We start from the raw sequence: 27,171 nt of genomic DNA on the forward strand, positions 1-27,171 counted from the left end.
AAGGCTGACGTCGGTCAAGGCGCATTAGACTGACATCAGGACGTCAGGGTACAAATGCGCATGACCGACGTCATATCCTCAGTCTTTTCTTGCCCCAGATGTCAGAAGACCCTAAAAGAAAGGTCAAAACCAAAAAACAGCAAACAACCAACCAACCAACCTTGCACTAATAATATGTACCATATATACAATATACACAATATATACAACCCAACCCACACAACCGCCTCTAACTACAGAGGGAAGGAGGAGGTAAATTGGACTGCAGCAATGTGGATCTTGAACATCTACATTTATGGTAGGTACAAAACTGTACTATGTTCTTCATCTCACATTGCTGCAGTCCTTACACTTGGGTAGAATCCCAAAGCAGAGGTAAGGGAGGATGGCAAAACTATAAAGAAGCAGGAGCTGCCAAAATGCCCTGTAAAATAGCAGTGGCAAAACCAGCCCTAGATTTAGAGTAAAGTGGAAGGTGATAATGCTTAGAGAAAGTATGCACTGAACTCCAAGTAGCTGCCTCCAAAATATCTTTAGTTGCCACCCCTTAAAAAGCTGTCAAGTGGCAGTAGCCCTAGTGGAATGAGGCCTAATCCCAGCTGGAATCTCCTTGCCATGATGGGAATAACAGAAAGCAATGCAAAACCCAATCCACTTAGAAATAGTTTGTTTTGACACAGGCTTGCCCTGAGAACTCAAAGCAAAAGAACCACATACCTGCTGAGACTGCCTGAACCCTTTAGTTCTGCTCAAATAATATCGCAGCTGCCTGTGTACATCTAAAGTGTGCAAAATCTTTTCCCCTTTATTTTGGGGATTTGCATAAAAGTAGGCAAATGAATAGTTTGGTTTAAAGCCACACTAGAAACCACTTTAGGCATAAAGGAAGGATTAGTACGAAAGATACCCTATCCTTATGGAAAATTAAGAAAGGCTCAACCGCCATAAGGGCCTGCAATTCAGAAACCCTTCTTGCAGAGGTAATGGCCAACAAAAAGCAGTCTTCCATGATAAATATTTCAACTCGGTAGTAGCTGCAGGCTCAAAAGGTTGTAGAGTGAGTTTCTCCAACACAAAATTGAGATCCCAAGCAGGAGTAGGAGCTCTAATGGGGGTCTTATATTCTTTGCCCCTCTAAGAAATTGCTTGAACAAAGGATGAGAAAACAATGGTGGGTCACAATCATAGTGAGTCGAAATTGCTGCAGCATGAACCTTAATAGAAGAGAAGGACAAACCTTTGTCCAGTAACTCAGTAAGATATTGAAGAGCCATACTTAAATTAGGCTCAGAAACATCAAAATCCTTTGCTGCACTCCAAAATAAAAATCTCTTCCATTTATCTGCGTACACTTTCCTTGTACTAGGCCTTCTAGCTTCCAAAATAACATTCAAAACTTGCTGTGGAAGTTGAGACCTTCTATGGTTCAAAACAGAATATGCCAGGCTGTTAGGTGAAGAGAGTGAAGCTTGACGTTGAGTAAATGACTGTCCTCCTGAGACAACAGGTGTGGAATCAAAGGCAAAGGCCATGGAGGCTCCCGTACCAGGCTTCTCAGTAATGGGTACCAGTGCTGTCGAGGCCAATCTGGAGCTATTAAAATCATCCTTGGCTTGTCCTGTCTGACCTTTAGAAGTACCTTTGGGAGGAGAGGCAGAGGTGGAAAGGCATACACATGAAGATTGCTCCAATTGAAAGAAAGAGCATCCACTTTCCAAGCTGTGGGATGAAACCTTTTCGTGCAAAACTTTGGCAGCTGGTGGTTTAGTGGAGAAGCGAACAGATCTATGTCTGGAGTTCCCCATGACACTGTCAATTTCTGAAATACATGAGGATCCAATTTCCACTCGTGGGGATCCATAATTCTTCTGCTCAACACATCTGCTAAGGAGTTCTGTGCTCCCGGCAGAAACCTTGCCTGAAGATGAAGCTGTAAACTGAGAGCAGTCTCCCACAAAATCATTGCTTGCCTGCACAGAGGATAAGAATGTGTTCCCCCTTGCTTGTTGATGTACCACATGACAGTTGTGTTGTCTGTTAGAATCAACACCTGCCCTGGAAGAAGTAAATCCTTGAAAGCTATTAATGCAAACTGGACTGCTAACATCTCCTTCAAGTTGATATGTAGATGTTGTAGTCTGGCAGGCCACTTGTCTTGTATCCACTTTCCATTTAGATGAGCTCCCAAGCTTTGTCTGAGGCATCTGTCGTTAGAATCTGACTCGCCTCTGGCCGGGTCACAGAGAGTCCCTTGTTTAGGTGACATTCCTGAGCCCACCACAAAAATTCCTTTTGAATGCAAGGTATTATTTGAATGACAGTGTCCAGATCCTGGCAGTGCTGTGTCCATACGTTTTTGAGATACCATTGTAGCTTCCTCATATGCAGTTTGGCATTGGGAAGCACCAGAATACAAGATGCCATGAACCCCAAGGCTTGAAGGACTGTCCTTGCAGTCAGCCTGGACTGATGAGACAATTGATGAAAGTAAAGGGAAGATTCTTTTGTTTGTCCGGGGTCAAATAGGCCATCTGGGATGCTGTATTCAGTCTTACACCCAGAAAGCACATGTCCTGAGAGGGTACTAGACTGGACTTCATTTCGTTCACAGAATACCCCAAGCATCTTAGCACTGTTATCACATATTCCAAATGATGAAGAAGCTCGTCCCTTCCTTGAGCCAGAATCAGGCAATCGTCCAAATAAGGATAGATCTGTATTCCTTTTAGCCTGAAGAAAGCTATCACTGGAGCCAGAACTTTCGTGAACACTCTGGGCGCAGTAGATAAGCCAAAGGGCAATGCAGAGAACTGATAATGAGAAGTCCCAGCCCGAAAACGCAGATACTTTCTGCAACTCAGTCTGATAGGAACATGAAGGTAAGCCTCCTTGAGATCCAAAGTTACCATCCAATGATCTTTGCCCAGCAGAGGTAAAAGCTGTTGTAACGTCAACATTTTGAACTTGGGAATGTCCAGATAAGTGTTGAGGATAGATAAATCCAAAATTGGTCTCCACGTGTTCCCCTTCTTTGGTACTAGGAACAGGCGAGAATAAAATCCTAGGCCCACTTCTGGCATAGGTACCGGCTGTATGGCCCCTATTTGAAGTAACAGAGAAATTTGTTTGTGAGCCTCTATTCTTTGCTGAGGAGGAACGTCTGGCATGCCTTTGAAAGGAGGCAAGGTATGGAAATAAAACCTGTAACCTTGGTGAATGATATCCAGTACCCATCTGTCCTGGGTAATTAAACTCCAATTTTCCTTGAAAAGTGCCAATCTTCCTCCCAAAGGTGCTGCCAGACGAGAAGGCTCTGGCAGCTGAAAAGGTAGGTCATTGGGTCTGTTTACGAAAGGACTGACCCCTGCCCTCACCCGAAGACTGTGCAGGTGAACTCCCTGTTCTAGGCCTGAAAGAGCCCTGAGCTCTGCCCCTACCACGCCTAGATCTACCTCTAGACTGGGAATCATAAGAAGGATACGTCCACCCCTTGGTAGGCCAATTTCTACTAAACTTCGGAGGCTGAACCTGCAAAAAATCTTTAACAGTCTGCATAGACTTAGCCTTGTCTTCCATTTTCTTTAAGACTGCCTCAACAGGTGAACCAAACAACACATCAGATTGTAAAGGAGCATCTAAAATCCTTGTCTTAACATGGTCAGACAAATTCTGATCCCTCAGCCAGGCGTGCCTGCGAAGAACTGACCCAGTGGCAGCCACCCTAGATGAGGCCTGTACAGCATCAAAACCACATTGCAAAGAATGCTTACCCACCTGTTCAGAAACATGTACTAAATCGTGTAACTCTTTACACTCAATACCTTCCGCCAGAGCATCTACCTTAGACTTCAATTGAGAAAGTAGATAGTTTTGGTATTTCAACATGTGAAACTGGCAATTCAAAGCCCTCATAGCTAGGGTGGAAGAAGTATAGACTTTCTTTCCCCATCTATCCAAAGCCCTGGCCTCTTTATCTGGAGGAACCGGATTTTTAACAACAGAAGCCTTAACACCCTTAGGCCCCTGACTAACAGTTTCTGGGTCCGCCCTAGGACTCTTAAAAGATACTTATGAGCTTCAGGCACCCTGTAATACCTATCCGGCTTAACAGGAGCAGGAGGCAAAGAATCAGGATTAAGAGAAGCCTCCGCAAACACATCTTCCACAACGTCCAGAACAGGAGGTATAGCCAAAGGCCTATGCTGGGGTAAAAACAAAAATTCCCTAAGCCTTTTCCTGGAATCAGAGAAGTTCTGACCTTCCCACTTAAAATGCTCCCTCATGGAATGAAGAGTCTCTGAAAAAGAAAAATCTTCAGGAGGAGAAGCAGAAGGAGTAGAATCATCCACATCAGAATCAGAATAAGGAGAATACTCCTGCAAGTCTTCAGCCGAAGACTCTGAAACAGCCGAAGCCTGCTCAAAACTCCCCAACTCAGGTTCCACCCTAGGTCTCTTATCAGGAGGGGGCAAAGAACCTCTAATCAAAGTAATCAAATCTTCTGCCATTTTAAGCATATGCTTCTTGGGCACAGAACCTGAAGAACTAGGGGTGACACCAACTGAAGCTAAACCTGGCCTGCCTCTGGGAGAAGCCCTGGCAACAGAAGGAGAGGGCCTAACCACCCTAGGAAGGGAAGGGAGTACAGTAACCTGAGAGGCCCCTTCAGCCTGACCTGCCTCCTGAGAGGCCACATCCTGCAATAACAAAGTCTCCCCCTGGGACTCCAGAGAAACCTCCGGTGGAACCCCCGGCTCCACCGACACCTCTAAAGAACCGGCGTCCGGTACGGACGGTTCTTCTTGCCTAGGCTTAGCTGCTTTGTCCTTGCGCTTCTTCGAAGAAGTGGGCGTCGGAGCATCCGACGGCATATTATAATTGCACCGCTTCCCGAAGACTAACCTGGCACAATCTAACCTTCTCTTAATAGTGCGCTTATTGAATCTAGCACAAAAGCGACACCCAACGTCGTGCTCAGGCCCTAAACAAGGAATACACAAAGTATGATAATCTCTATGCGGTATCCGTTTCCCACAAGAAATACAGTTATTCACTTTTTCTGACATCCGGTAAACCACTGAGGCAAGAAAAAACTAAAATATTCCCCAACGGGGTACTTAGCCAACTTTGACTCGGTCTGAAACTCCGAATTCGAAAAATTTCAGAACGCCAACCGGCACTTGCAACGCTGCTTCTGCATCGGACCATGCGGCAAAAAAGACTGAGGATATGACGTCGGTCATGCGCATTTGTACCCTGACGTCCTGATGTCAGTCTAATGCGCCTTGACCGACGTCAGCCTTATACTTTGTTATTCGGGCCGACCGAGGACAGCGGACTACCCAAGTGTAAGGACTGCAGCAATGTGAGATGAAGAACATCACACTGTACAGCTAGACAGCTCACTGACAGAACCCAGGAGGATAGAATCAGTGAGGCCACCTCCACAGAGAGGCCAGTCACCAGTAGAGTCCCGCAGGGCCCTGTGCTCAACATACTCCTCTGTCATCTATTTCTCAGATGTCAAAGCCGATATTAAAGGCCTCTGGTTGACCAAGTTTGCAAACGATTGCAAACTGGGAGCAGTCATTGAATCCCCCCATGATGAGCACACCCTTTAGGAAGGTCTAACACAGAAACGTTTGGTGCTAAAGCCATGCCTTAAAACTCAAAACCAACAAATGCATTATAGTACCTTTCAGAAAGTCTGCCACCCCGGGAAAGAATACCATTGACAAACACCCTTAAAAGTTGATTCACTAGTCCAGGATATGGGAACTGAAATAGTAAGTTAGCCTTCAACCAACCTGTGTCCAAAGTAGTAAGAAAATCCTTTTATGCTATTCAACTTACCATTAAGAACATGGCATCTAGGCCCTGAGAAGTCATCACACCACTATACTCAACCCTCTTCAGTCCCATCATATAACATAATGCCTCTTTCGGTATTTACTTGACCAGATACATGCAGCAACTGGGAAGTCCACAATGGTTCCTTACAAAAAAAAATACAGGGAGTAAACACAATGTCCTACACTGGCTGCCTCAAAGCCCTGTCTCTTTAGTAGTTATCATACAGACTTCTGAAAAGTGATCTCTGCTTGGTATACAAGGCATCAATAGACACTGTTTTGATGAAGCTTTTGCACATTTGCAAAACAAACAAACAGCATCAAGACTACTAGATTAAAATAGCTAAATTTTGCTTGTGACAAATAGGACATGCTGGAGATATACAAGTTTCTCAGAGAATCACATTCTCTGGTACAGGCTCCCCATCCATGTGAAGCAGAGTTCCTCCCTATCCTTATTTAGGCACAACTTTGACAAACAGATGGGCAATCAGAAATTCATCACTGGTATGGCTCCCAAGTCTCTAATAGACAGAGGCAGTCAATAAATCATCCCCTATATAAATTACATTTGTGGGTCATATTTGGGTTGCACGGCCAGGCTAACAAGAGCCCTAGTGGTCAGACTAGTATACACCTAAGAATCTGTGACCAATTCTTCTGGAGGTGGGGTTTGGGAAGACCAGCCCCCCCTTTCTGTCTGAGAAGTTTGAGGATCATCTCAAAAGAGATGTCCACAGTGTCATAGGTAGGTACTAGGCTATTGGCCCTAGGGCCTATATAAGCCTAGCCAAAAAGGTATCCTGGCTTTCGCCACTCAAGAAAATTATTTTCCTGTGCCCCTGTCGAGCACAGCCACAGAGGTGATTCCCCAGGGTGAATTTCCTATTTCCCATCCAATCATGATTTTTCTTGAAGAGTGCTAATGAGGAGCTTTGTTTGATATAAATAGGTAGTTTGTTCCAGAGTATGGGAAGTCTCTGGGACAGGAATCTATCCCTCCAGCATGTTCGATTTATTGTGGTGACAAGGTTTAGGTCCCTAAAACGTGTAGCTTGGAGGGATTGGGATTTCTTTAAGTGGAGCATGTCTAACAGCTTTGGGTTTGACATAGCTTTGTATATTAGGCAGTAATCACCTCTGAGTATCTGAGTAGGCGATATGCGATGGAGTAAAGCTGGACGTTTTTGAGATGGTCTGCATAGGCCATCTGTTTGAGGCCGGTAATCCTCTTTGTGAGGTATTTCTGCAGCTTTTCCTGTCGTTGCAGATGTTTTGTGAGGTACATACCAAAAGGGGCATTGTACTCTATAATGGGTCTAATGAGTGATGAGTAGAGGGGAACAATGACCACTTTTTTTCCTGGAGGATTATCCTTTTGTGATGAGGTGTGCCAAGGATTTCCTGACTACTGTGGCGATGTGATTATCAAAGGAGAGACTACTGTCCACCTGTGTGCCAAGGTCTCATCACACTTCCGGGGTTAAGTAGACTACCACATATGTGGTAGCTCATTGGTACAGAGTTTTTACCACAGGGGATGACAATGCACTTTTTGGCACTGAGCTTGAGGTCATGGCTTTGACACCAGACATCTGTCTCAGTGAGGCCCTTTTGTAGGATGTCCACATCGTTAGGAGTTTCGATTATGGCTCCTAGTTTGCAGTCATCTGTGAACTCTGTTAGCCAAAGACCTTCTGTGTTAGCCTGTACTTCAGGAAAGTAGATACCAAACAGTAGAGGACCCAGGACTGAACCCTGTAGTACTCCACTTGTCACTGGTATGAAGTTGGATTTGGAGTCTGCTACTTTTATAGTGTGGGTTGGGTCAGTGAGCCAATTGGCAACCCATCTTGTAACATAAGGATTTATACCTAGTTTAGTGAGTTTATCTATAATTCCAGAGTGGGGGATGGTGTCAAAAGCCTTGGCGAGATCTAGGTAGGCTGTGTGAACCACCTTACCCTTGTCTACGTGTTTGGTGACTCCTTCAAAAAAGTCTATCAGGTTTAGGAGACATGATTTGCCTTTTACAAACCCGAACAGGGTGGTGTCCAGAGTTTGGAGATTACTAATGTCTTTGTTTACAAGTTCCATGATGATACATTAAATGGCCTTGCAGACCAGGCTCGTTAAGGCTAATGGGGGATAGTTCCCGGGGTACGTAGTGGCTCCCCCTTTGTGGAGTGGGATAACAGTCACTGTGAGCCATTCAGTGGGCACAAAGCCTGAGGTGAGGCTATGATAGAACATGGTGCTTAGGTGGGGTGCCAGTTCATTCTGTAGTTTGTGTAGAACGCAGCCTGAGATGTTGTCAGGTCCCATGGATGCTGTGTCCTTGGCTTTGGAGAGTGTGGTTTTTACCTGTGCAGCCGTGATTACAGGAGCTTTGCATTCTTCCGGCATAGAGATGGGCCCTTTAGGGGGTGAGAGGGTGGTAAAGTTAGCACGGAATCTATCTGCTAGGATGTTGGCAATATCAGTTGGTTCTGTATATTTAGTGCCATTGTGCTGTAACTCAGAGCAGATCTGAGTGTTGCCATGGAGATTCTTGACATAGCTATAAAGAATGCTTTGTGGTTGCCTTTAGAATTAATGGCAATTTTGTTTTCATAACTAGCTTTGGAGGATTTTATGAGGGATCTCAGCTTCTTAATGAGGTTGACCAGGGAGTTCCTCCAATCACGGGATTTTACTTTTTTTTGCAACAGTTTCTTTCTTCTGTTGTAGAGTTTGTTTATGCCAGGGGACCACAAGATTTGCTTCCTTTTTTTGGAGGATAGCATGATCCATGCACTCGTGTAAGTGCTTATAAAGTGCATTTGTGTATGATTTGGCAGTCATACCTCTATTGTCTGTCTGCATGAGTGTCGTGAAATTTGCCACTTCTGTCTTAAGCATGAAGTTGGCTTTGGAGAAATTTTTTACTGTGGTTTCCCTAATGGGGGGTGGGGGCGGGATGTGGATGTCTAGGGTGATTAAGCTTGTGGTCGGATCTGGCCAACGAGGAATTGACCTCTGGTGTGGAACACCGGTCGCCCATGTTGGTAATGACCAGGTCTAGGGTACTGCTGCCCCTGGTAGGGGTGTGGACAAGCTGAGCCAAGGCGTTGGAATTTATGAATTCCAGAAAACGTTGAGCAAAAGAGTTGGTACACGAGTAGTTTTCCCAGTTAATGTTGGGGGTCGTTGAAATCGACCATTATTAGGGGGTTGGGTTGTACCCTAATATTTTCCAGTGTATCAAGAAATGAGGAGTGGGAATCCTGGGGCATGGTGGGGGATCTGTAGCAAGTTACAATTTGGATTGCGGTCTTGCCCAGAGTTAGTTGCACTTGGATAACCTCGGATGCATTATGCTGAGCAACTCGTCTGGAGGTGTGGATATCCTTAATGAATGTGGACGTGCCTCTGTCTTTAGTGTTTCGGTCCAGGTTAGGTGGCCGAAAGGTGTGGTATGAATTATAGCCTGGTAATGCAGAGGTGCTCTCTGGAGCCTTGAACCAGGTCTCTGTCACTGCACAGATGTCAATTTTCTCCATTTTAAGCAGTGCCTTGAGTGAATGCATTTTGAGGTTTAGACTTCTAGCATTGAGTACCACTACCCTCAGATTTCGCTTGCTTATACCTGTTACGGTAGTGAATTTGTCATTTGAAGCTTGCCTAAAAAAGGCACTATAGGGGTAGCAAGAACCTTAGCCAGTATCTGGAATCCCAAGGACGACAGGTACAGGCCATCTCTGGCAAAGCATTGGGGTCTGTCGATCATGTCATCCCATGCAGATAGATACTGGATCTCCTTAGAATGACACCAGAAGCTTAGCCAATTGTTGAAGTCAATCATTTTGTTCTTGTACTGTGGTACCATTCTGGATGATAGCAGGATGCTACTCAGGGCTAGGGTCATACCTGCCTGGGGTACCAGATCAAAGAGCTCCTCCATGTCTCTTTTCATGTAGTCCAGGGATGTACATCTCGGGTCATTCACACCGACATGGACAATGACAGAGTCATATTTGTACTTGTTGTGGAGTGACCTGAGTGCATTTGTTATGTGGCAGATCCTGGCACCCAACAGGCAGCTGACAGTAACTTTCTTCTTGATTAGCCTGGTGAGTGGAATATCAGTGTGGCTGACTGTAGAGTCACCTATGACTAGAGTGTTGGGTACGCTGCTGTGCCTTATGGGCTATGGTTGAGTGGCACACTGAATTTGTGGACTATGTCCCATTTGGGTTGTGTTGGGGGGTGGAGATTGCTTGCGTTTCTGCTTTGGAGGTCCCTATTGCTTGAGCAGATTTTTGAGGGCCTCCACGAATGTAGGTGTGTGTTTTGGTGGTGTAGGTTTTGAGGGACTAAGTGTTGAGTGTGGTGTGGTGCAAGTATTTACCTTCTCATCTTGATGGTCTAGTCCAGTCTTGGGTGAAGAGAGCTTTGCTTCCAGTTTGGCTATACAAGTGCATCTCTCACAGGTTGTAGTGTTGGGTGGTAGGAGGAGAGGGTTGTCTGTGTACACGAGGCAATTGCAGCATTGCCCCAAGATGCTCAGATTCATCAGGTAGACAGGAGAAAGCACCAGGAGCTGACCCTTAGACATGCCTGGATAGGTGTTTATTAAGTACTAAAAACTGTTTTCCTCTAGACAAGTGAGGAAAGTTGAGTGCTGTAGTAATTTGTAGCTTATTTAGTGCTTACAATGAATTCTGAACAAGTGCTGAGCTCAAAGAAACAGATTTGACTGTTAAAACTAAAACAAATGGCTAGTTCTAAGGGAAAATTTGAAGAACAGACTTTATGGTGCCGGGAATAGTTTAAACCTAGCTAAGCAGCGATGCATAAAGTGTATTTTCTTTCCTCAGGGGAATCAGACTGCCTCCTTTTGCACACCTGGGTTTCCTGTGGACAATCTCAATGGGTTGTTCAGTGGAGGACTCAGAAACTTTCATGGTCTTTTTTATAAGAACAGGTTCAAGGCTTTTGGAAACGGGCTGTCCTGACAAGAATAGAAGAACAGATTCAGGACCATGCTAAACCCTATGGGGAGGGTAAGATCCGATTTTGGATGATGTAGACTCTCTTAGCAGAGTACTCGCTTTCTCTCTTGAAAGCCTCGAATACTTAACTTGACAAAGATCCAGGAGCCTTGCCTTACCAGCTGAAACCCCTGTGGGTGGGTCCAACCCTGGATACCTTCCTGCTAGGCTCAAATTGACAAGCACCAAAGCTGCAAAAAAAGGAATTGATTTGAAGACCAAGGATTCAACCCCATCCTGTTGGGGTCCGTGCCTACCATATGGCTCTACGACTCAGCCAGGTCAGACGCTGTCAGAGCTGACCTCAGAGAACTCATCGGAGTCAAGGATGTGTGGACTCAATTCTGACACAGATCTACCCCCAAGGGGGAAGGTGGGATCTGAAGACTCTGACCAGAAGGGGTCATACTGGAGAAGGAGCCATTAGAGAACGGGGGGAAGAAGCAATCAACTCACCCTGATCTGACAGTGGCCGGAGACGGAAGGGCCCCAAATGAATTTGGTTATGGAGAAATCTCATCATCGACTGCTTCAGTGAGACTCCTAGAAACATGACTGACTTAGCAGATGATGCAGAAGAAGGTGACCTGGATTGGTTGTATGGTCAATCTTGGTGGGGAAATTGGCTCATAAAAACCTTGGTGGAGCAGGGGATCCTATACCTATCAGGCCCAAAGAAGCATTAGCTCTGAGGGTCTAGGAATTTTTGGATCTGAAGCCGAAGAAGGTGTTTGGTCTGGAGACCTTTTCCTGGAGGTCTCAGCCTTGTCCTTGTCTTTGACCTCAGGTTTATTCTTCTGTCAGGTGGCTTCTTTGACAAGAGTAGAGAGGAGGAAGAAGCAGATTTTCTAGAAACAAAGTGGGGTTATCTCCTGTAGAAGGTGGAAGTAAATCCTTTTAACTTGTTCCTGTGTTCAGTACTGCCTCTCAGGTCAAAGGCTTCACAAAAGGAGCAAGTGCTGTCCAACGGTGAAGGGCTCAAACAATACATTTTTCATGTGAATCAGGGTTGGGAAGAAGCAATGCACTTAAAGCACGAAGGCTTTTTTTTTTTTTTTTTAATTAAATTCTATAAGCTACCAGGAGAATATATATGTTTGGATCCTCTTTAATTTCAAAATTCCACAATCCCCAAAGTGCACAATATCAAACTCAAAATCTAGGGACTGTGGAATCTCAAAATAAAAAAAAGACCTAAAAAAACATGGTTTTACAGGGGGCAAGCTCCCCTGCACTCCCCACACCCCCTACGACTTAAATATGCTAACTCCAAGATCGCTCTACAGTGAAGAGAATGGTAATGGAGATTGCTATACAGTGCGGAAATGGAACATTACTGTTCTCGTCACTGTAGTGCGGTCTTGGACTTAGTATATTTAAGTTCCAGAGAGTATAGGGGATGCAGGAGGGCTTGCCTCCCGGCAAAACCATGTTTTTTTATGTCTTCTTTTCTCGAGGTTTTGAGTTCAATATTGTGCACTTCGGGATTGTGGAATTTTGAAATTAAAAAGTGTACCCATATATTTATTTGTATACGTATATATCACACACACACACAGACACACACATGAATATCAAAAGTGTTTTTGGTTAGTGTCTTGGGAGAAGCAAGGGGCTGAAAAAAATAAAAAAGAAGAAGAGCAGAAAAATTACAATAAGGCAGAAGATAAGGAAGACAGACTAGTGAACAGATTAAATTTTGCTTCTCTTTCGATATAAAAACATCCACAGACTGCCTGAGCATGCACAGATCCATCCTTTGCTTGTGGCAGCAAACAAGATCAGATGGAGCTCATTCTCTACACAGGGATTATGGGTACGGAGAGAAGCCCAAGCCCCAGACCTAAAAGCTTGAGAGTGGTCAAAGTCAGATTCAAGGTCAGATTGGAGATTCCATACATTGAGGAACAGATGGAAAAGACATCAGCTCTTTTGGTTTGTTTGCTATAAGATATTTTAACTACACAGTGCTTTTCCTTTGTGTGTTTGCATATGTTTGTGCACATGTGCTCTGATTTTTTAAATACATTTCCACTACTTTAAAACCACGGCTCTTATGTGTGTGAGGTGTGGAGAATGACTGAGGAAGGGGTGAATGTCTTTCAGAAAAATATTCACTTTGCAATCTGATAAACACCAAAAACTCTTGAAATAAGACTTCTCTCATCAGGAGTTACTATGCTACATTTTTTGCTACCTGCTAGGTGTGTGCACAGCAATAGGAATAAGAAAGAAATATGTTGTACCATAAAACACGTTAATCAGTCCATTAATCTCTTAAGTACATGATGCGGTGGAAAATATACATCACAATAATGGTAAACAGCTGCAAAAAATATATCTATATCTTATATATATATATATATATATATATATATATATATATATACACACACACACATTTAGACATACACATATATGTATATATATATATTATATACACACACACACACACACATATATACATCCAGGATCATGCTGGCACAGGGGCTGAAAAGAAATCCAAAAGAAATCTTAGAGAGATTGACCTTTAATCCCAAAAGTAAAACCTCCAAGACAAGTTGCAGTTTTACACATTTTAAACACAGTCAACTGGTACCAAAGAATGGTCAGTGATGGCCAAATATCTACTGCTCCATGACATGCAAATTGCGACCTCACTAGCTATAGTTAGCACTGTAAAAGATTGCGAGGAAATGCACAGTATCCATCACAGAGTCATGTGAAGAGGAGAAAGTAAAAGTTGTGGGTTAAAAATAAACACTCCAATTTCAGAGATTAAGCATCTGATCGTGTATGCAGTAATACTTCCAGGTATCCAAATGTCTGTTTACAGCTCCTGAATGATCATTTTCCATGATGATTTAGGCAAAGATGCAGATTCCCGCTTGAATATAGGTAGCTTTAAACAGTATTATGCCCCAGTGCTTCATTCATCCTTGTTATCACACTACTACAGCAACCCCCTTGAATATCTCATGTCAGAAACTGTCTACTTGGCAAGTGCAGAACAAAAGACTGCAAGGCTTTTCTTCTATACCTATCTATAAACCTACCATAGGATACAGCATTCCTGACCCAATCTTTACTGTCTTGGTTGCCTCTTAAATTACTCCTGTCCAATTATTTCTTTCACTAGTGACTTTTAACAAAAAACTACTGGCCTTCTCCTTTAAACTCCCAAAAGTCCCTACCATAAACCTCATTGAATTTAATGCCTACAAACATGCCAACTTCAACCTGCTCTAAGGTGAAATATCAAAACCTACTTGACTGCAACCTTCCCTGACACATACTACAGCAAATTTCACCAAGGAGTTCTACACCTATTTTGAAAAATGTATATAACCAGCAGTCCTTACTAGAACCAAGTATCACAGTAAATTCAAAACCAAACCATAGTTCTGGTCCACTGTCATAAACAAACTATACAAGAGAGACTACTTAAATTATTCAGCAGCCTCAAAACCATTTTATCATGGATAACATCAAAAGCATTTAAAAAAAATAATATGAAGAACACTATCAGGTCCACTAAAGGAGCCCATGGGCCTAAGCTGGCCTCTGATGTCAAAGATAAGTAAAACCACTACCCTACATTGCTTTGAACTTATTCATGACATCTCCAGCAGACATGGCTAATATCCTCGCAAACAAATTTATTGCCAAGTACACTGCAAAGACTTTTACACAAAGCCCAAAAATATCTAAATATCTTACTCCCCCAATTACTTCTAAAGATAATTTATGTAAAGTTCTAACTAAGAACAAAAACACTTCCTGCCTGGGACCTGACTATACCAGTTGCTTACTTAATACCATTAAATACCCTTGCAGACAAACTCCTTAAACCAAAGTTTTTACCAAAGTTTAACTACTGGTTTTGCATCCAATGAGTGGCATACTGCAGTGGTGATGCCTCCCCATAAGATTTACCTTACAACCAACTCAGGTAATTATAGACCTTTCAGCCTTACAATCATCATCTATAAAGCTATTAACCACTATCCTCAAGCTACCATATCAAGAATCTTATCAGACTTGACTTTCACAAAGCCTAAGTGTTGGAAGTTGGATCCTGTCTACTGAATCTGGTAAACTTCTTCAAAATGTGCAAGTGCCTCATCAAAAAGTATGAAAGTGACCAGAAGTGTCCCACAGGGCTTTATGTTGGGTGGGACCTTTCTTTTTTGGCATTTACTTCTTAGATATCCAAGCAGAGAGCCAAGCCCTTAGGTTAATAAACTCTTGCAGACCTCTGCAAACTAGGACTTATTAAGTCACCCTCTAACACTCAAATCCTCCAGAATGAAATCTCTGTAACAAACTCTTGGTGTACAAAAATGGGTTCAAACTAAATCTTAAAAAGTGTAGTATCATCACTTTTGTACACACCCCCTCACTGTATAAACTGTTTACTTTCAAAATGTCAAAGTTCATAAAAATGAACATTTGACACTTTGAAAATGACGTCATACTTCCTGCATACTACTACTTGTTTTTGGCTGTTCCCATTAGGGGTCGCCACAGCAGATCATCTGTTTCCATTTCTTCCTGTCCTCTGCATCTTGCTCTGTCACACCAACCACCTGCATGTCCTCTCTCGCCATATCCTGCATACTAATTACGTTAAAATGTCAAATCTGTTAATCAAATTCAACAGATTCAACAGTGATGGCAGAGAAGGTGCAAACTAAGTTAAACACCTACACTGTCATTCATGTTTTAGCAGGGGGGCAAGCTTCTGTGGGAGGCTGCACCCCCACACCCCCTGCAAATTAAATATTCTAACTCCAAGATCGCATTACAGTAAGGAAAAGGATACATTTCCCAATCTGCACTCTACCGTGACTCTATGCATAACATCTAGTTCATATCAGCGAGTGCAGACTTGCATCTGCTATGTACTCTCGATCTCCTAACATTCGGTAACATGGAAGTTGATTAACTGCCATTCAACTTTCCGTGTTCGCTGAACCAACGTTCAACTTTTTGACAGTAAACCTGTATAAACACTTCTCTACAAAAAGAAAATGTAGTCAGGGACCTAGGAACTTGGGCCAGTATCTTCCTCTCTTTTGACTACTGTATGACAATGGTCATTAGGAAATTGTTTTATTTATGAGCTGACTGCCAAAGGAGTATCATTAAGGTCTCAAGAGATAATCACTCCCTTTATACACAGCAAAATGCTTCTTTAAAGGAAAACAGTGATGTTTAGCATTTGATGTTCTATACTTTTGGACTTGCGACTTACACTTGAGACTTGAAATTATAAAAGGAAGTCTGATGATTTGAAAACATAAATAAGGTGCAAAAGACAACAAAACAGTACCTAAAAGAAAACCGGAAATTAACAGTACGTTAGAGACAGCAATCTGTAATCCCTGTGAAACTGTAGTACAAGGAATGTCTTCATTTTAAAAAATTATTCATTCACATGTGAGCATATATATATATATATGTATATTTTCACATCTCTATGCAAGTTAAAAACAAAATCTAAAGATAGTTGGCAGAGCCATTCATAAAGGATACCAGCAACAATCTGCTCACATGACCTGAGGACATCAAGGGCAGACAGAATCTTCTGAATAAAGAAAATCTCACAGGTACTGTACAGCCACATGTACAAAAAACACTGAAAGAGGAAGGAGAACCCACCTTAATGGAAGTACGAGGTACAGTAAGGAAAATGAAGGCAGCGAAAGTGGTTGGTTCAGATGAAGTTACAGCAGATATGATCAAGATCTTGGGTGCATTAAGGCAGCAAGGTCTCCTGGCAGTACTCACTGCAGTCAAGGGGGAAGGGTGGGGGGGGAGAGGGTGGGATAGCCCAGATGACTGGAGAATAAGAGTTATAGTGTTAGTGTACAAAAGCAAAGGGTATATTCACAAATGAAGTACAGAGGTGCCAAATTCTTGTCACACTGCATGAAGGTGCTGGAAAGGGTGAATGAAAAAACAATGCACTGCTGGAAAGGGTGAATGAAAAAACAATGTACAGAGTAAAAAGATGTCAGATGAGCAGTTCAGTTTAGATCATGATACAGCATAACTGACTTGAGATCTGCAGTGTGAATGATACAAGAAAAGAAGATCAAGATGAGGAAGAAGCCCAACTATGCATGCCTAAACTTGGGAAATGCATATGCAAAGGTCCCAAAATACTGATGTGAAACGTCTTGCGACAATACAAATTTCTAGAAACACTGAATAATTAATGTAAATATGTACAAGGATCCAATGATACAAACAGTGTCTGGACTAGCCAAGCATTCACAGTGGAAGTGTGTGTTCTTCAGGGTGCTGCTCCGTGTGCACTACTGTCCATATTGGTAATGGACATCAACAAACCAGTCAGCAAGATAGATCAATAAAGCAGCTTTATGCAGATGATGTAACACTGCAAGTGGACAGACTCCGATTAAGAACTTCAACAAATAATGGGAATGCAAAACTTAAGGAAAATAGGATGAAAGAGTATAGACAATGTAGTGGTCATGGCAACAAATGGCAAAAATCACAAGTGGAAAACTGAGATGGGAAAACAGTGGAACAGGTTAAGAACTTCATCTACCTGAGAGGAGTGGTTGAGCAGAAAACAACTGAATGAAAAGGTTCAAAGCTAGAATCAAAAGTTGCTGCAGCCAAGAAACAGTGTTAGTGTCAATGCATTACAGAACAATGCTAAAAAGTACGGTGTAAAAAACAATGGTGCAACTAGTGTCATCATGTGGCACAGAAATCTAGGCAGTGAAAGTCAAGCAGCTAAAGAAGTTTGAGGTGACAGGATGTGTTTGAGATGTGTTGTAAGATGTACACTGGAGGTAATGAAATAAAGACAGAGGAATCCAAAGTAATCCCAGTTGTGGAAAACGTTAACAGAAGAGATTATAATGGTTTGATCACACATGCAGAAAACCAGGAGGAGATTCAGTAAAGCAGATAAAGGAGAGACAAGAAACAGCAAGAGGAAATGAGGATACCCAGACAAAACAGAAATGGATTGCATGAGAGAAGACCTGTGACAAGCAGACATACCTGCTGAAGAACGTAGGACAGTAACTGTGCGTTGAGAGCGGTGGCAACAGTTGACAACACCCCAACTCCTTTTAAAATGGGTTAAAAGGGGAGATCCTGGTATGTATCATCTCCCCTTCCCTCATTCTAAACTATATACATTAGGCATACACAGAAATATACATATAATTTGACTTCCTCATAAGGCACTATTGTCGATGTGCATAATTTTGACACCAAACAGACATCATGCACGCTGACATACAATTATGCATGCAAAAACTTTTAAACAAAAGAAAACTTTTTTTGCAGGGGCAAGCCCCCCTGCACCCCCCCCACACACACACCCCCACTACTAATTATATATACTCTAACTCTGAGATTGCACAATTCTCGGGATAATGGCAAATTTGCCTCATTGAGAATCATCCAAGCCATACATTTCTACCTCTTAGAGAAAGAAATTTGGGTAAAGCCATAAATAATGAGAGCATTAAGTCCTAAAACAGGCACAATTTTCAAATATTGCTCTTAAAAACTAAAGGAACACACCAAAAATAAAAGGCATAAATCTTGATATTCTGCTGAAATCTGGACACTTCAGAGTGAAGGCCCGATCTGCTACTTTTGTAACTAAACAGATGTCAACCAAAGCACTGTTCGACAAAAGTAGCAAAACCCATATACAAACACAAGCACACACACTTGCATACATACAGATTTATTTTAAGTAACAAACGCACAAACATCAAATAATATATCAAATGCCGGCATTTTGAAACACACATTTAATGAAAGCCTAACTGACAAAAGCCAACCCCCCCCCCCCCCCCCCCAGAAAAAAATCATAAAAGAAAGCAACTTTCCTTCTGCAATCTTATAACAGGGGAATCATAAGCATCTTAAGCATTACACGGTATACAAGTCTTAAGACCATTTATGTCTTACCTTAGACTGTCCTGGCTTTTACCAAGGAGGGCTAGCTCAGTCAAGCAGAGGGTAAATTTGTGAATACACATCCAGTCATCCAAAGATACTGTATCACACTCTGCTGGATATGCAGCAGGGGTCTTTTCCAGAGATAGTGAAGGTGCTGCGTAATGACCCTCTCTCTCCAGGTTTTGCTTATTTGCTGATGGAAATCTGGATCCCTGGTTCTGGTAATTGTGAGATTATTTGAGTTGTGGAGATGCAAAAGATCCAGAACCACTGGGTCTCTAATGGCACAAAAGTCAAGACATACAGCTCCCCTTAGAAGGCTATAAATACTGAATAAAGGGACAGAGCTTCAGGTCCTTTCTGGTAGCTTTGAGGTTTTAAACCAGCAGTCTTAGTCAGAAGCCTCTGAGGTCTTTCTAGTTGTTTGACAGGACTAGTGTGGTACATCCCAGAGGGGGCATCATACTCAATAAGTGGCCTATCAACCAATGCTGAATATAAAAGAACAATGACCTTTTTAGATCTAGATAATATTTCTTTGTGAATTAACTATATTAAGTATGACTTTGACTACTGCTGTTGCATTACAATCAAAGGAAAGGGAACTAACAACCTAGGTTCCAAGAACTTTAACATTCTCATTTTGGAATGGGGGTGTTGGCTACTTTATACACTTGGAGAAGGGCTGTTTACCAAAAATGACAATATTGCACTTTTTAGTATTTAATCTGACCCCATTTATTGTACATCAGGTATTTACAAGTGTAAGTTCTTGCTGAAAGGCTTGGGTGTCAGAGGAGGACTTGACAGCAACTCCTAGTTTACAGTCATCTGTAAACTTAGTCAGAGGTTTTGGTTGTTGGTCTGAAGACCAGAACACTGAATGCTGAAAACTTCAACATCTGAAGTTGAAGGCTGGACTTCTGACAGTTCATCTCAGAAACTGTAACCTAGTCATTACAGTTGACTCTAACAGACACACAGACAGACACACAGACACACAGCTGAAACTTTCAACAATAGCTGAAAATTTCAGCATTAACGTAACAATCCCAAACTTACCTTTCACAATCCACCATCCACCCTTCACCATTTTCACCACTTAACCAACAATACACTATATAACCAGCACATTTGACAAAAATTACCATTCAGGTGAGAGAAATGGTTAATGGGATATACTAAGTATTGCCAGTAACCTCTTTCAAAACTAAAACTTGAACTTCAAGCATTCATATACTCGTTGTTAATGCTGTAGTAGTATCATTCATACAGGGCATCAAGTGTTGCCAGTCTCACTTCTAGAAGCTGTAAACAGAACTTATTTCTGTAAATATTTTTGACCTTGCACTACTGGATCTACATGCACATCAACCCTCCTGTCTTAAACGACCTAGCTCATGCAATGTGGATTAGGTTCATAGGTTAGTACTAAGCTAACTGCCCTTGCGAGCCATTTTAAGCCTAGCCAGTTATCTCTTGTGAGACTCAAACTATGCACCTTGTGTTTGTAAGGCAAACACCTTAACCATTAGGCCACCCTCATTTCATGTTGTAAACTATCTAACTAGAGTGCTTTTTTTGTTATACTGAGATTGCACAACTGGGGTGAGCTTGAAAAAGACCCAATGGGATCAGTGCTCTACACCAGTTAACAAAAATGAATACATATATAAAGAAATCAAACAAAAAATAAATCCACAGGTCAACAGCCAGTGCCATTCTTTCAGTAGTCTGTAACAGTGCATCCAGTAACACTCTTCAGCGGCTCCCACATAAAAATAAGGTCTTAGTTGCCACATCACGCTATCTACAGACACGTGTGAAAGGTGCATTGGTCATAACAAATACATACCTGTAACAAAAATATCAGTATTGAGATTACTGGTACATCCACACCGGATATAATCTGTGTGCTCCTTGTATGACTGAATTTCAGTTGAGTTTGGAATATCCCAAAGTCGTGATGTATAATCATCTGATCCTGACATTATTCGAAATTTATCAGAAGTAAAATGTGTCACGTGCACAGCTCTGTGGAGGGGAAAAAAAATCAATACTGTGATTTCTCTTTGCTGCATAAGAGCTACCAAAAATATCTAAGACCAACTCATTTAACAGTTTACTTTGAGATGCTACTCACCAAGTAAAGAATACTACTTAAGACTGCCCCAGTACATGGTTATAACAACAAAATATAGAAGCTGTAAATAGTAACAGCAATAGAGTGAGAAATACCAGTATTTTACACATCAGCTATGGAGCAATGATTTATTTTACAATTAACAAAACAGGTACGCATACAAAAGGCAAGCATAAACACAAATACCTCGTTTTGATCTATAACCAGTAACCATGGACAACAGAAAAGGAATCTGCAGAAGGCAATAACACCCCACCAGAAGTATACATTCTAAGACTGCAAATGCATATAGTGATCTGTGCTACCCTAAACAACACGACGACCACACTGACCTCTGTATCACTTGTCAAAAACAGACTTCAGAGTACAAGTGCACGCCTAAACTGTGCTAGTTATTTCTCACTCACTCCTCTTAAACTTCTTCTTCACTGTGTGCATCAAACTCTTTGTGCTCCTCTACCTGTTGAATAAAACTCTTTAAAGCAGTGTACAAGACTTTTCTCATTCTAGCCTCTTACTTGTCATGCCACCACTCCAGACATTAGATGTCTCCCTTAACCTACCTGTTTAAGAGACTTACCAGCACAACATATGAGAGAGCTATTTCCTTTCAACATGTTTAGAAAAGCATACTGCAGTTACGTCTAGGAGGAGCTTTCTTCTGCTAACAAAAAACAATGCATTACATTTGATTACGAAGAAAAGATAAAAAAAGATGGATTCTTAGCAACACTTGAGTAATGTTCTACACAGGACATCTGAAATCCAATGCAAACAGTGCATCTGGGAAAAAATACGGAACCTGAAAGAAACAGTTGTAGGGAAGCAATGAAAGAGGACAGTAACCTGTGAGTTGTCATATCATTTATTCAGAGCTTCCCTGTGGATTGCATCTAAATCCATCTGTGGACCTACAAAGTTGATGCAAATGTTTTTTTTTTTTCGTGCACTTGCTCTATCTTGGTGCTATTTAACAGTTATGTGCTGCATTTATTGATTTGTTTGAATTTCACTGTTTTTCAGCCTGCACTTATTAAAGAAATGCCATCTGTTTGTTACTATACTGCTCTTTGCTCATTTTAACAGTATCTTGATATTTCCTAGCTTCTTCTGATACTGCAAAAACTGTTCTGAGTTTATCAAAGCTTTCCTGATTTTGCCAAAATATTTTTAAATTTTGCAAAGTTTTTATGTGTTTGTAGACGCTTTCCTACATTTGCACACATTTTTCTGTATTTGAGAACAATTCTCAGGGTTTGTGAACTTATTTCCAATGATTCCTGATATTGCAGGAGTTCTGCCTTTTGCTGTAAAGCATTTGTTGCTGCACTTGAGTTCAGCATCGGTTTTACATTAAGAGGGTTTTATTCTGCACTCTGTTGGGAGCACAGAGTTGATTCAACCTATCCAATTTGGGAACTGCTGGTGGAAGGTTTACTGTGTGTTTATCTCATTGACCTGAGGACTTCACTGTGTTAAAGTCTTTCATCCTGCTGGTATAAAAGCCTTTCATCTGCACATCACACAGATGCAGCTACCCATGCCTTGTACATATGCAAACCTCTCCAGTTTAAAATCCTCTATAGGAAATGTTCACCATGGTCATCCACTGCTCATAGCTGATTGAAGAGCTGCTGGTTTGCACAGATACTACCACCATTGCAGGTCATCCTTCAGCATACTACTAAACACTCTCACTTAGACCTTTAGCTGAGTACCCCCTACTCCTTCCCATCTACTAAGGATTGAATATAATGGATAGGCACTTCACAGCCAGCTGTTTCTGGCTTGGTGGATATAGGTATCATGAGGCAGTATAGCAACTGCCTCATGTTCACTAACCACTTAATTTTTTAGAACAAACACAGTATGTTTCAGATGTACATATGCAATGTTATTAAAGGCAAAACTCTCACATGCACACACAAAAAATGCAAACCAGGTTCAGTGTTACACCCAAAACACTCGCTAGCAATACTAAGGAACAAACACACACACCCACAAAGCAGAGTTACTTGCATGTAATCTACTCAAACCTCTAAGACCTCCTAAAAGCATTTCTCTCTCAAAAAAAGACAGCACCTCTCACAACACGTAACTGTGAAAATCACAGTAGCCCTGCTTTCAAGCCCATATGGCAACACACCATACAGTACAACATTCTAGTTATTGGGGATTCTATTTAAAACATAATGATGTCCCTCTTACCAGGCTAAACAAGATTACAGTGAGCTGTCCGTCTACAGCTGGGATCCACCAGATCACGCATGCACTTAGGTCTTTAAACCACATGTACCAGTATGTCATGTCATAGTCCACATGGCCATAAATGACCTAAGATCTACCTCACTGGACTACATGGAGAGAGACACACGACGGAATTCTCTAAATACATGTCCCAGGCGGCTTTGAATCTAGCCTTGTGTAATATCCTACCTTCACCAATGATGATGCCACAGTACTAGCAAAAATGATCGATTTCAACAATTGGCTTAGTTTCTGGTGTCACAACAAGGGGATCCAATAACAAACCCCCGATGCTTTGTCAGAGACAGTTTGCTTGTCACTACTTGCCTTCTGAATATTAGCAAAACTTTATATATCCTCAGTGTCTTTTTTAGGCCATGCAAAGTTGTTATACCCTCCAACATAAGAAATAAACTGCACTCCCTGAAAGCACTCCTCACCCTAAAGAACATATGTGTAGGTACAGAACCATGGACAGCACGGTGGTTATCAAAGCTACAATGACTTTCACACATTTTGATCTCCTTCAGCTCAGGATAAAACAAAGGGAGAGGCTCTCAGTGCTCATAAAGGACAAGTACACCTCTAGACTGGTCCAACAACATGACTCACTTGAGGTGCTCCATGCCCAACTAACCACAAGTGCAACCCCCTACCATATTCTTGGTAGCTAAAAATTACCTAATACGAGTCTGGAAACAACACCTCCTACCTAAACCTACTGGAATCTCTTAACATTCAGCCTAATACCATATTTATGGGTGACTTCAACTACTGCTCCATAAACTGAGAGACTTGTACGACCCATAATTCACTTGCTCAGAAGTTAATGGACTTTGTCAATGCAAACACCCTGGTGCAACTAGATAGCACCTCAACTAGAGATATAAATATCATAGACCTAATACTCATGAACATGGGGGGATATTACTTTCTCATGTGCATTAATTTCTCCCTGGCAAAATCTGACCACAAAATGATCTCCTTTAGTATTAAAACTAATCTAGAACCCCCATCAAACTCCAAACATGTTAAGAACTTTGCTAAGGCCAATTATCTCAAACTAAGTGACAGCTTATTAAACTTCCAAGCCCTTCCCAACCCAGATGATAAAGAGGCCTACTCTGTGCTGTACACAAAAGCAATGTATAGCCACATTCATACCTGCATAGAGGAGGCAGTACCTGTCAGAATCAAACCTATAATTACTGGCAAAAATAATCCACCCTGGTGGACCCCTAGCATAAACAGGCTACAAGGAAAACAAATCCTCTCCAAAGCAAAGAAATAACAGACAAAAGATACTCAGTCTAAACAAATAAATCAGAGATTCAGTCAAATCTTCCAAAGCAAACCATGGGGCAAAAATAGCCTCCCAGGTGAAAGAACCATAAGGCTTTTTTATTTAATTATGTTAGTAAACTCAGGGGAAATGATCAGCAATGTGCAAAGTTAATTATGAATGGCAACAGTTAAACCCATCCTAAAACTATAGCAAACTGGCTGGCCAACAAGTTCAGTTCAAACTTCTCCCATCCTTCACCTCCTACCACACCCCAAAGAAATACCTGCAACCATCCTCCTACCGGTCATTATGAGGGAACTGTGACCACCAGGTAAGCTGTAGCAGAAAGGAAATCCTACTGTTTGTTCAATGCATGTGAGGCCAACCATTTCCCCCAGGGATGACAGTACCAGATTCAGAAGTCAGACTCTGCCTCACCTGATGAAAGAAATATACGGATACTCCTAAGTGCAGTCATCAGACCATGTGAGCGATGCTTCCTACCTATACCCATCAACCTCTTAGTACTAGAAATGTGGACAACATCTAAGGCCCAAAAATAGGGGCAAATTTTAAATAGTGCTCTTATAAACTTCGAAAGTTGCTAGAGCAGGATTTGTATAAGAATACATTTTTCTGAAGGATATAAAGTCTGAAGCTGCAATTTATGTCATTATTTAGCAATTTCACACCTCAGTGTTTATGAGAAAAACACACATTTTATGAGGAACAGACCAAAAGAACGAGGCAAAAACGTGGACATTTTATGAAAATCTGGACAGTTGAGAGCTACGTCTCTAACAAGTGATATTTTAAGGAAAACCTTATCAGAATGGCAATGTTCAATTTCAAGTTCCACCAATATATTCAGACAGGCGCTTTCCTCTAAGAGGATCTTATCAAGATGTAAGGAGCATCAAGCAGGACAACAAAGCAATGTGTTTTCTTGCCATCATGATCATATCTGTGCTATAGGATAATTCACCATAAGGCATAATTTTAACATTTCTAAATTCAAAAAAGACTAGGTGGTAGCAGATGTCACATCCACTGCGTGACTTCCACAATGAAGTGCTCATAGTTTAGAATGTGTATCCTCAATCAATCACATCTGATTTAGCAGTCTCAATAGATCAGCAGGTATCCCCTCACACCTTTGGTGCAGGAGACTGTGGGTTCTGTCCCCACACTAAGTGGCTGATTATTCTTTCTAGTACTGAAACTGAAGTGCAGCACATGGGGGAGTGTTGCACTCTTGAGTGCACCTTCCTTTGGATGAGACTCTAAACTGTGGCCCCAGCCACTTGAGTTGGTGGTAGTTCAGGTGGATACAAAAGATCCAACAGCATTTAACGTACAGAGTAGAAACTGCTTTAATTCCATCTGATTATTTAAACCTCTTTACAATAGGTGTGCATTCATACTCATAACATGTATATGTAGTTAATTCTTTTCTGGGGGGAAGGTCCCCAGTGCACCAGACACATTTCCCTTAGTCTATAGGAATACCACCTCAAGTATCCCCTGAAAAGTAGCTAATGGCCTACAGGGACTAACCCAGTAACCCTGATGGAGTTGCTGCATATCCATGAGACAAACACCACTCGCGCAACCAGCATGCAAGGCCTTAACCTGGTCTGTGACATTAACAGAATTTGTTGGAGGGATAGATTTGTGCCCTAAAGACTGAATACACTCCCTCTACATGTCAAGCAGAGTACCTCTCTAGCACTCTTTAAGAGGAACCTGGACGAATGGATGGGAAACAGAAAATATACCCCTGGGATCCTACCTGTGTCCCTGCTGGACAGAGAAAACAGGTGCTGACTGAGGGAACATGGGTGAAATTCTTGGGTAGGCTTATAAGGGCCTCCAGGCCAATAGACTAGTATCATCCTATGAACCAAAATGAAATAAATACATAAATAAAATAAAATTACATGCTGGAATCAAAACCGTAGGAAGAAATAACTTCAGATATGGTAAAAGGGTAGAGCATGAATGGAGGGGATGCAGATAATACCAGTCTGATGTCTGAAAGTAAGCAAGAGTTTAAGAGCCTACTGAACTGAAAGTAGAAAACACTAAAGCTGACTTTTTGCTCAGCATCAAAAACCCAGAATTATGTCATCTAGTCCAATGACTTATTTGCAAACAGATGGAAAGGAAGTAGAGACAGTGAAGCATTTTCTTTTTCTAGGTTTAAAGTTATCTGCAGATGGTGACTACAACCATGAAATTAAAAGGCTTGATTCTTGAAGGAACAGCTATAGAAAATATGTCAACTAAGGCCCATTTAGCTATAAAGCTATGATTTCTCCAGTAATACTCCAACACTCACAGCCATATGAGAAGTATATAGTGTAGAAAGTCTAACACTGGTTATATCATAGCATGATAGGAAGTACAGTTGTGTACACTTACATAAATGTAGATGTTCAGGTGTAGTCACTGTTGCAGTCATCACCTGTGGGTTATATCCCTGCTGTGGTAGCCCTTGGCTGGCCTGAATACTGGAGACAATTTTTTTTGCATCGGCTGCCATCGCCTGTAGTCTGACATCAGGTTGTCAGTGCTATAAAGCAAGGCAGCCGACGTCATTACATCAGTTTTTTTTTGCCCTAACCCATCAGAAGCACAAAGAAATAA

General features: G+C 41.8%; 1 protein-coding gene across 1 annotated transcript in view; it reads right to left on the bottom strand.

Annotated features, from left to right (window-relative positions):
* Positions 1–27,171, bottom strand: part of UTP15 (UTP15 small subunit processome component) — a 1,055,146-nt gene that overhangs the window by 734,638 nt on the left and 293,337 nt on the right. The window contains exon 5 of the mRNA XM_044063945.1: positions 20,703–20,881. Coding sequence (XP_043919880.1) covers positions 20,703–20,881 — 179 coding nt within the window. The remainder of the gene's footprint in view (positions 1–20,702; positions 20,882–27,171) is intronic.

The sequence above is a fragment of the Protopterus annectens genome, chromosome 2.part2, assembly GCF_019279795.1.
Source record: "Protopterus annectens isolate FY-2018-M chromosome 2.part2, PAN1.0, whole genome shotgun sequence".
Taxonomy (NCBI): Eukaryota; Metazoa; Chordata; order Ceratodontiformes; family Protopteridae; genus Protopterus; species Protopterus annectens.